The 9,802-nt window shown below is 41.6% G+C and overlaps 1 protein-coding gene across 2 annotated transcripts in view; it reads left to right on the top strand.

Moving 5' to 3' along the window:
- The first annotated feature begins 8,913 nt into the window (after window positions 1-8,913).
- ZFPM2 (zinc finger protein, FOG family member 2) overlaps window positions 8,914-9,802 on the top strand; it is a 323,396-nt gene continuing 322,507 nt past the window's right edge. For both annotated transcript variants that reach the window (XM_075141292.1, XM_075141291.1), the window contains exon 1: window positions 8,914-9,389. In XM_075141292.1, the coding sequence (XP_074997393.1) occupies window positions 9,350-9,389 (40 nt within the window). In that variant the 5' untranslated portion in view covers window positions 8,914-9,349. The remainder of the gene's footprint in view (window positions 9,390-9,802) is intronic.

The raw sequence follows: 9,802 nt of genomic DNA, 5'->3' as shown, positions 1-9,802 counted from the left end.
TGTGTTTGATCAGTGGAACAGTACTAGAAATACAGCTAATGGGTTAGATTACATTTCTTACAGAAGAATTCAAACTAAATTAATTATAGCAAGAGCCAAACATCGCACTTCAGAATTTAAAAAACCTCTAATTATTAGTGATATGGACCAGAGCAAAGATAGAGTGGTGGCCTACTTTTGAGTTTGTCAGTAGTCCCCTAAAATAGGCAACACTGAGCTGAGACCAACGCATGAATGTCTCCAGTCACACACTGTCCAAGTGGCACGTTGTGCGGCTGGCAAAACTGCCCTAGAGCAGTGACTTCTCCCTGTCGTGTCATGAGGTCTCACCTCATCGCCCTGCTTGCTCTCACCTAAATGCAGCTCTGCTCATTCCTTACTGCTCTTTGTCACGAGCTTTTGTGACTTCTGGTCTGATCCCCATACAACAACTTCAGTATTCTCACAATCATGAGTAAAACAGGGTCAATGTTTCTTGTTGTCAAAGGTCAATAAAATACTATTTTGGTGGAATTGGTATAACTCATATTTAGCTACCTAATACTTGGGTACCTATTTTAAGAAGGGGTTAATTTACATACGTGCATGTCTGCTCGCTCTGCTGTAGAGAGAATCTAGAACACTAGTTAGATTTTTAGGTAAGTAAGTATGAAGTGGATCCTGTCCGTAACAAAGACATTTTAATACATAACATAAAGACTTTTTAATAATAGCTGCTAATTAATCAGCATTTTATATGAATGCGGCAGCATTTTTGTCTTTTGGACCAACAGACATAAATCAAAGGTCAGACGGTTCACTTTACTCCGTTGCATACACTAATGTGTGCAAAGTAATTTGTTTTTATGATTGGAGAACACTACAAAAATGCTCTACACTAAGTTGTACTGATGAAAATGATTTTATGAAATTGAGGGCAACTTTGTCCCTTGGGTGCCTGATGAGAAATGGCTAGGGAGTGGTTATTCCTCAGGATTTTTATTTGGAGAGCTTCCACCTAAATCCTTTTAAAATCAGGGAGACTGGGAAACAATCAAGAACTCTGATTTCCTCCTTTTCAAGCTATTTTAATTCCTAACTATCAGTATCGTCAAAGGATTGTCTCTAGAGCAACATTTTTGGAAGCAGCTTGATTCAAAATTTAAATTTCATTTTCAAGAGGGATTAAAAAGGAAGACTGAAAAGGATTCTAAGTTATTGAGACACTTCAGAAAATTATAACCATAGTTTTACCTTTTAAAGAGTTATGTGAATTTTTGGATGCTACTTGTGGATTTAAGGAGGAGAAGAGAATTTGAATTAAATTTTGTCGTGAGCAGATATAATATGACGAGATAAGCACTATGTATACTGCTAATATCAACAAAATCAATGATGTATTTAAGTCAGCCAATTTTGAGAATAATTTAGCTTTACTATGTTGTAGGGTGGACTATTAAAAATCTTTTAAATTTTCTCAAAAGAATATGGAGTTACAAATTACTGAGTGACTCTCAACTATATTTTTGCTTTGTTCTTCAGTCCATTGGACTATGATATCTTTCACTTATTTTACTAAGTCTGCTGTGCAAAGTAAGCATCTGGTTCTGAACGTAGAAAACCTTAGGGGGTCCCACTTTCGAACGACTGTTTGCATGGTAAGATTTCCTTTCTAATGTAGTCAATTCTATTTATAGGATAATGGCATAAATTGAAGAGTTGCTTAAATTATGAACACTCCCTTAATAAACCAAAACATATCCATGCTACTGAGAGGAACCTAAAATCTCAAAAAGAGATGCTATGCTGGCATAAACTTTGAGGCTTTTATAATAGATTTTATTATTTATTCCTATTTATGATGATGATGATGATGTGTAGTTTTATATATTCCTTAAATTGCTAAACAATAGCAATTCTGATACATACAGAAGGCAGGTTATGGCTACTGCTCTGAGTGGGGGGACCCTCATTTGCACAATATGAGGAACAGATAGGACGCAAGTACAGATTATACCATAGACTCTACCAGCTATCATTATGCATTTGTGTAAGACCATCCATTAGATGGATATATAGCAGAAGAAAAACTGGGTTTTAAAAACTGATGAATGTAATTATAAAGCCATAATGGTAAACTGGTAGATCCACTATAGGTACCACTGTACCTATAAGGGGATCATCATATATGTTTCCAGATTTTTAATATTTTTAAACTCTTGATCATGCTTCTATGTATGTTGTTGGGACACTAGTGTGTATGTAACCTCCCTCACTGAAACTGGGCACACTGAAATGCCCATAATATCTAATCCGGCTATGTGCAATGACAGAGACACTGCTAATTGCTCCCAAAAGGGGTGCTGCATAACAGTTACGGTGGAATGGAAGACCAAAGAGAAGAGAAAATGTTATTTTAGTTCAAGCTCTGCAACTAAAGTTGCACTTTATACTCATGTCACTACTTTATGAGTGTTGCACTCCAAAGTCATAAACAGTAATTTGACAACGTTAATATTATCTTTTCAGTGTTATGCTATGCCTGCATGAAATACTGCTGTTGGCTTACTTAAAAAGAAATAAAGATAGAAATAAAGATTTTTAAAGCACTACATCTGTCTGTTCTCCCTTTTTCCTTCTGTTTCTGCTAGTCTACTATTCTTTGCCTTTTTTTTCCTTTTTCTCCTATTTTCTTCTGAACTCCTCCCTCTCTGTGCTTAGAAGGTGAAAGAAAATTCATGCCACATTATTGTTTGCATCTCTGAGAAAAGTGCCTCTCTCAGAAGCCCAGACTGTACAGTGTTAAGACTGTGCTAAGGGTAGTATGCTCCTGGAGAGGGTAAGGTCACAGAATACAGAGAAGTCCTCTGACTTGTAACAAAACTGGCCTCTGAAGCCCATGCACATGCCAAAACAGTAAGTTACTGCTGCTGTGGACTGCACAGTCTTGCTACTGGCAGAAATTCACAATGTGGTGTTGGATTATATACATGTTTCAGTAGATTTCTAAGTTTTCAGCGGCCATCTGTAAGCAGTGGGGGTGAATGGGCTGCATTTCAGACAACTGAGGCATCCAGAAATATTTCCTCATAGGACACTGTTCCTTCCACCCCACACTCCAGATGCTGCCATATGTGTGATACAACATCTCATTCTGAACATGCATCTATGTTTTTAGCTTTCTTCAACAAAAAGCTTTCTCTAGCTATGCCACAGCTACTGAATTTTCTTTTCCAGCTGAAGGCATGGCATACTATGTTAGCTTATGCAAGTCATTTTTGCGGTAGAATTTTGCCGATCTTGAGATATATTTTTTCTATAAAGAAAAACATGGATGTCAAAATTAGGAGCTGGTTTGTATGTATAATTTTTCAGAAGTAAATGCAAATTTTTCCAGGGTATTACTGCAACCTTGTGTAGTGAAAAAGAGTATTTTACATTATTATGAAGAGAATTATCATGGCTATTCTGTGATTCTGATTTAAAGTTGCCCAAAAAATCTAAGCAGTTTGGTAGACTAACAGTTTGTTCATCCATAAGATTACCTAGGCAATATCACAGAGCATCCAGTCAGGAAATGAAGAATAATCTTTGCCACTATTTCTGGATAACAAATAAGATATAAATTTTAATGTGAGATGAAAAGTATCTTGCATAACTGAACTATTGAAAGAGAGCAGTGATTTCTGCTCTAAATAAATACGTGAAAAGAGACAGGAAACTGACACCAAGAAAATACTAAGCTTTGCACCAACCAAAAATCAACTCAAATCCAGAGAGTACCCTTTTTAGGAAAAGTCTGCTTAGGAATCCAGAAAGTTTCTGAGGTCACCATTTATTTCTATGCCATTCTTCCTTCTCCATATGGAGTGGACATGGGTTTTGGCCTCTAAACACTGGCAGACCTCCCAGAATGGATGCAAAGGTCTGGACTATCAACATGAAGTCTGACTCAGCACTGATTCCAGCACTCTGTGTGTCTGGCTTCCTACATTGCTGTATCCATTGAAATCCTGCAGCCAGGAACTTCACCATAGGGTTGTGATCACTCCTAGCGAGTAAAACATTCACAAAAAATGTAATAGTAATTCAGTTCTAACTTGTTTACAGGACTGGTTGAAAGGGCAATACATATCCACTAGTCTCACCCATTCTCTTTGGATATCCTCAGATCTTCTGCAGGTTCCTGGGCATGTGAGGAATCTGCGTTGCAGCATTTTTCCTTTGTGTCATCTAGAAACAAATTGGTAGAACTTTTTCTTTTTTATTTCAGAAGTCAGAGGAAGCTTTACTTCTAAATTCAAGGCTCAGTCTGATCATCTTTCAGCTGCTCAGTGATGTATTTAAGTTTGTTTTCTTGTTGTCTTATAATCTAAGCTTTCTTTACTTTTTCTTATTAGTAAATCTGGAATGACCACACAGAAAATCTCTAAATTATGAAATTAGAATAAACTGTAGATTTTTCAAACTGCTGGAAAAGGTGTGAATTGTCCCATGTTCGTGTCATAGGGGTATTAATTCTGAACCTTAATGATGATAATTTCATGGTCAGTCTAGTTTCTAGTTAACTACTTCACTACTGACCAAAGAAAGAAGAGGAATGAAGTTATAAAAAGCTATGCCGTATATTCTTTCTAACACTGTAAGTGGCCAATACTTGGGAAATACCACCTTTTTCTTCTTTTTCATTCAGAGCTAAAGAACCAAACACTATGATTAAGATAATGAAGACTCCAAGTCCTTACAAGGAAAATTGAAACCTAAGAGCCCAACAGAACCTATGCAATTATATTTTTAACATTACATACTTTTACTGGGTGTTTTAAATGTCAGAACTTGATTATGTGCATATCCCAGAAATCAAGCATATTTTCTTCCAAATTCAATTGCTGCCTAAGCTTTGGGATATCTTCATTATATATCAGTATTTTTGTATACAAAATACAAAAATTTGTATTTTTGTATCCAGATTTATGTGAAAATTCTGAAGTGATTTTGCTCAGTGTACACACTTTTTCACAAAAAAAGATAGGAAATCCACACTTGCTGGTCAAAAGGTTAATTCTGCTGCCAAGAGAATATTTCAATACTGTAGTATTTCCTCTTCTCAATGAGGGAATGGAAAGGTTGTTTTAAAAATCACGAAGTGTTCTCCAAAGAAGGCCATTGTTTTTAAAAGTATGCATGTTATCTATGCGTAAGCTAGTTGCTAACACTCGAAGATCACGGAAATCTAAGTTGCAATTTTCCTAGTTTCTTTGCCAGAGTACAGGCATTTCAAGAATTTAAGTTTTGAACAGTGATAACCATACAGTTAGAGGGTTTACATAAATCTTCATGGAATCTTAGTAAGGTAGAGACAAACGGAAGTGACGAAGTTCGAGATGATTAAGAAGTGAGCCTCTGCGGAGGTTATTTTCTTCTTCTTGAGATATTGTAATTAACTAAGAGCATATGTCTTCTGAAATGGGCCTATACCACCACTGCTCACATCCAACTATTATTTTGGTTGAAGAACATTACATTTTTAAACTATTCTTACTCCACCATTTCTACCCTCAGCTTTTGGACAGATGGCCACCATTCCCTCAGTACAAAAACTGGAGACATTCTTTCCCCTGCCCCCACACTCATGCTGTAGTTGCCTCCCGCGGGGGTTCCATTCTCTGGCCATGCTGGCAAAGCACTCTGAGCACTGTCTGGTTGCTACAGGCAATATCCAACAGGTGAACCTAAGAGCCAGTGAACGGCACGGACACTGCAACCGTGATGTGGACACCATTATAGCCACAGCAGTTCAGAAAATTATGCAACTGAGGGTGGGGGGAGAGGTAATTTTTAAGATTTAAAAGATCTACTCCGAATGACTCTCTCTGAAGGCTAACAGAAAATGCTGGGTCTATTCTCGAGCCCTGAGGGAAAGCCACACCACTCGACTTGTGTCCATACGACTCAAGCCACTGACCCCACCAAAAGAGCCTTGCCAATACTGCATATTGGAAACAGCTCCTGGTGAACAGCACGGAGATCGGCTTAACTATTGCACAGCATCAATGATGACGTGCAGTGCTCGAGCTGAGCCCTGGCCCAGCCTCAGCTACTAGACACAGCCAGCTAGAGTTTTTTTTCATCTGGGATATGCTATGTGCTACTTGTTCTGCTAAAGAAAATGGGTAGTTTTCACGCAGTACTAAAATGTACTAAATGAAAGCTTCTCTGTGAATTAGGGAAAATAATTCATTAACTTAGACCATTAATTACATTTTAAAACAGCAGGCATATGTATGTTTCTTTTTGGAATTTCATAAACAACTTTTTAACCTTTAGGTAAACAAGTCCAAAATACACTGAAATACACTGAAATGACTAAGTGTAATAATCCTTTAGTGATCAAACATATCTCTCTGAATAGTCAAAGAAATGATACATCTTTATATGTCCTCTTTTGAGCTGACAAAGTAGAATATGGCCTTAATGCCCCAGAATAGACAAAATATGTAACTCAACTTACATTGCTGCTTAAATATTTACGAAAGCAAGAGTCAGCATAATAATGATGCTCTTATGTAATTTACCCTAAACAGTATGTAAGAATAAACACTTACTTGTGATACAGACTCTAGCACTGCTTCATTTTGTATTGCTGTTTATCACTTATTTATAACTGTTTTATACCACGTAAAGTATATTAATTTTTAAGTTGCAGTTTGTATATTGTCCAAATGTTGCAAACAGGTTACTCAACTCCGTTCTTTTACATTTAATCAGCAGTAGGTTTAAAGGTGGTATCTGTCAAATTACCTGTTTAGACTGAAAACACTGTGTGGGAGGCAGGTAACAAAATAGAAACAGAAAAGAACGGTCAACCTCTACGAAGGAAAAGACGACATTGCTAATTCTGATTAGGGGACTTGACTGAAATTTAATACGGTGAGAATGGGTAAAGATCAAATATTAACTTCAATTTGAAAGACAGGTATCCATTCAAGACCCCATTTGAGCCTAATTCTGCAACAAAGCCGTAGCAGAGCATTTCATCTGGTGGACTCTTATCATGTTTGTCTATTGCCACAGAACACCTTCTTGAAAACACTACCACTATTACATCGGTACTTAACTATGAGCCTACACCTCAAGGAAAGAAATTGAAATATAAATTTGGCACACCACAATTATTTCAGCTAAATGGAAACCATTTATTATTTACTCAGATTCTTTAAAGTACCTGAACAACAAATGTTTAATACAGTTCAGAGTTTCCATCATGTTCTCTTCGTCAATAAAAAAAGTTTTTTTGCTAATTCATTCATCATTTATGAAAATTATTTTCTAACACAGTATGATGGAAAATTTTAGTGCCGTGCCGTATTAGAATTTCTGCTGCTTATATGAAGACTTTTGCAATAGTGGCCAAATAAATAATCACTGAAAGTTTTAAGAAAAGTCAAGCTGAAAACTGTTTCTGTTGCGAGTATTTGGACCACAGAGGTAAGAGTTAAAGAAATGCTTAATAGGTTACCTGGACATAAATCATTTAATTCCTACTAGGGAAGCTGTAAGAACACTTAATGTTATAGTACATCCATGTGTCAGATCTGAAATTTCTGGGAGCACGGTGATAAAGATGTTTCAGTACCAAGTGTCCTTACTTGGCATCAGTGAAATCAGGCTGATATTTTTTTGTTTGTGTGGTTGGTTTTTTTTCATGATTTTTGCAAAGTTAATGTTTGACAACACTGAGAATCTGGTAACGCGTGTGCAATGCTAAGCAATACAATGAGGTATAGAAAGCATGGTCTGTTCATAACCGGTCATTACAACTGTATACGTAAATTAGATGATTTAGGTCAGTAAAACAGAATGTTCAAGAGAAATTTTGTCCTAGAGACAGAGACTGTAAACATGAGCATTGCTAATGGTTTAGCTTTGTCAAAACACTTAACTGGTATCAGTAACAGAAGCGTCAGATGTTGGTTTCTACTGTGCAAGAAACAAAATTTCTCTATTATCGCTATTCAGAAGGGCAAAACTAATTAAAGTCGAGGTGGTTAGTCGGCTCATCCTTCTCCCTCATCTAGAAGTCAAAAGAAAGATCAATCACGCGGGCAAGCAGCGATGACCACACGGCCAGTACTCCCCGGGACCCACAAGCTACCCTAGACTGGCGCTAGCGGTCGGACAACCGCGGCTGGGGCGCGCGTTCGCTAAGGCAGCGCCCGCGGACCCCGCGGCGTACCGCGCCGCCTCCAGCTCCTCCCGCCGCCGCCCGGCAGAGCGCGGCCCGCGCGCGGAGGCCGGCCCTGCCCTAGCGCGTGCCCTGCGGACGTTAACGGCCGCCTCGCGCGGGTGGCGGGCCGCGCGCCCCCGCCTCAGCACTCGCCCGTGGCGACACCTGTGAGGCGAAGCCGGGATCCCACTCTCCTGTGCTGGCGGACCCCTCCCCCCAGACAACGCTCCAGAGGCAAACTCTGCCCTCACCGCCCAGCCTCGGACTCTCCCGGCCTAGGGGCCAGCCCGGGAGGAAGCGTTGTTCTTCCCACAGGCAGCGCTGAGGCCGAACCAGCGCGGTGTAGCGTTGAGGCCCCCGGCTCTGCCAGGACACCCCGGCGAAGTCCCTCTGCGGGGCGGGAGAACTCGTGCCGGCTGCCTGACTGTCACGGAGTTTCTTCGCCCATTCTCCTGCCGTGCCTCTTTGAGGAAAGTTGCAGCTCTCTCCGCCACCAGAAGCCCTGACAGAGCCGGGACAATTGAAGCCTCCCGCCTCAGCACCCCGCGCCCCGCAGGCAGGAGGCGATTTGCATGCGGACTTGTCTCTGGTAGCAGCCACTGCCCGTCAAGCCTGACGGACAAACGCCCCCCTCTTTCCGCCCCCCCGTTCCGGAAAGCCCCTCCCTCGCCCCCTCCCTCGCCACCACCTCCCGCCGCCTGTCAGTCGGAGCGGAGCGCGGCGTGGGGAGCGGAGGCGGCACGGCAACGGCAGAGAGCGGGCGAGAGAGGGAGAGAGAGAGCGAAGAGCCAAGCTCTCCCCTCCCTCCCTCTCCCCCCTCCCTTCCTTCCTCCTCTCTCTCTCCCTCCCTCCCTCCCTCCCTCGCTCCTTCCCCTGCTCCCTCCCTCCGTTCTTTCTGCTTCTCTCCCCTCATTCTCGCTCTCCGTCTCACCCACCCCGATCTCCGTTTCTCTTCCCCTCTTCCTCCGTCAAACACGCACACACTCTTTCTCCCTATTTTTCTGTCATTTGACTTTGCATCTCAAGGTGGCCACCGGCTCCTCAATGAACCCCATCTATTGATCTGTCACCCTCCCTCCACCCCCGTCCCCTCCCAGCTCCACTCCTGTACCTGGAGCAAGGCAGGAGCGGCAGCCGAGCAGCATGTCCCGAAGGAAACAGAGCAAACCCAGGCAGATCAAACGTAAGTTTCCTGAGGGGGGCTCCCTCTAACAGACTTTTATTTACCTCGTTCTTGGGATACGCGAGAGAGGTGGCTGTGGGGAGCAGTAGGGGGGTCCAGAGTACGGACCGAATGATGAAACTTTGCCAGAGAGGCTGAGGATGGAGAGAGAGAAAGGGGACAAGAGCGAAAGCCAGGAGCTGCTCCGATGCGGGGTGAGCAGGCTCCTCACTGTCTCGTGTTTTGCTCCTTTGGAGCTCTTGCTGCCTCCCCGTAGTCTCTTCAAACTATTCCTCCGAGTTTCGGAGTGGGATCACTCATGTTTTTTCAAGTTGAAGTAACGCCGGGAGAGCAGCATAAAACAGCTTGCGAATACCGTGCCACTGAGCAACTTTCTGCGTCTAACGCGTGTGAACAGACCCATGCCGAGCCTG

The sequence above is a fragment of the Calonectris borealis genome, chromosome 2 (genome assembly GCF_964195595.1).
Source record: "Calonectris borealis chromosome 2, bCalBor7.hap1.2, whole genome shotgun sequence".
Classification (NCBI taxonomy): domain Eukaryota; kingdom Metazoa; phylum Chordata; class Aves; order Procellariiformes; family Procellariidae; genus Calonectris; species Calonectris borealis.
This window is presented reverse-complemented; position numbering and strand designations above follow the sequence as displayed.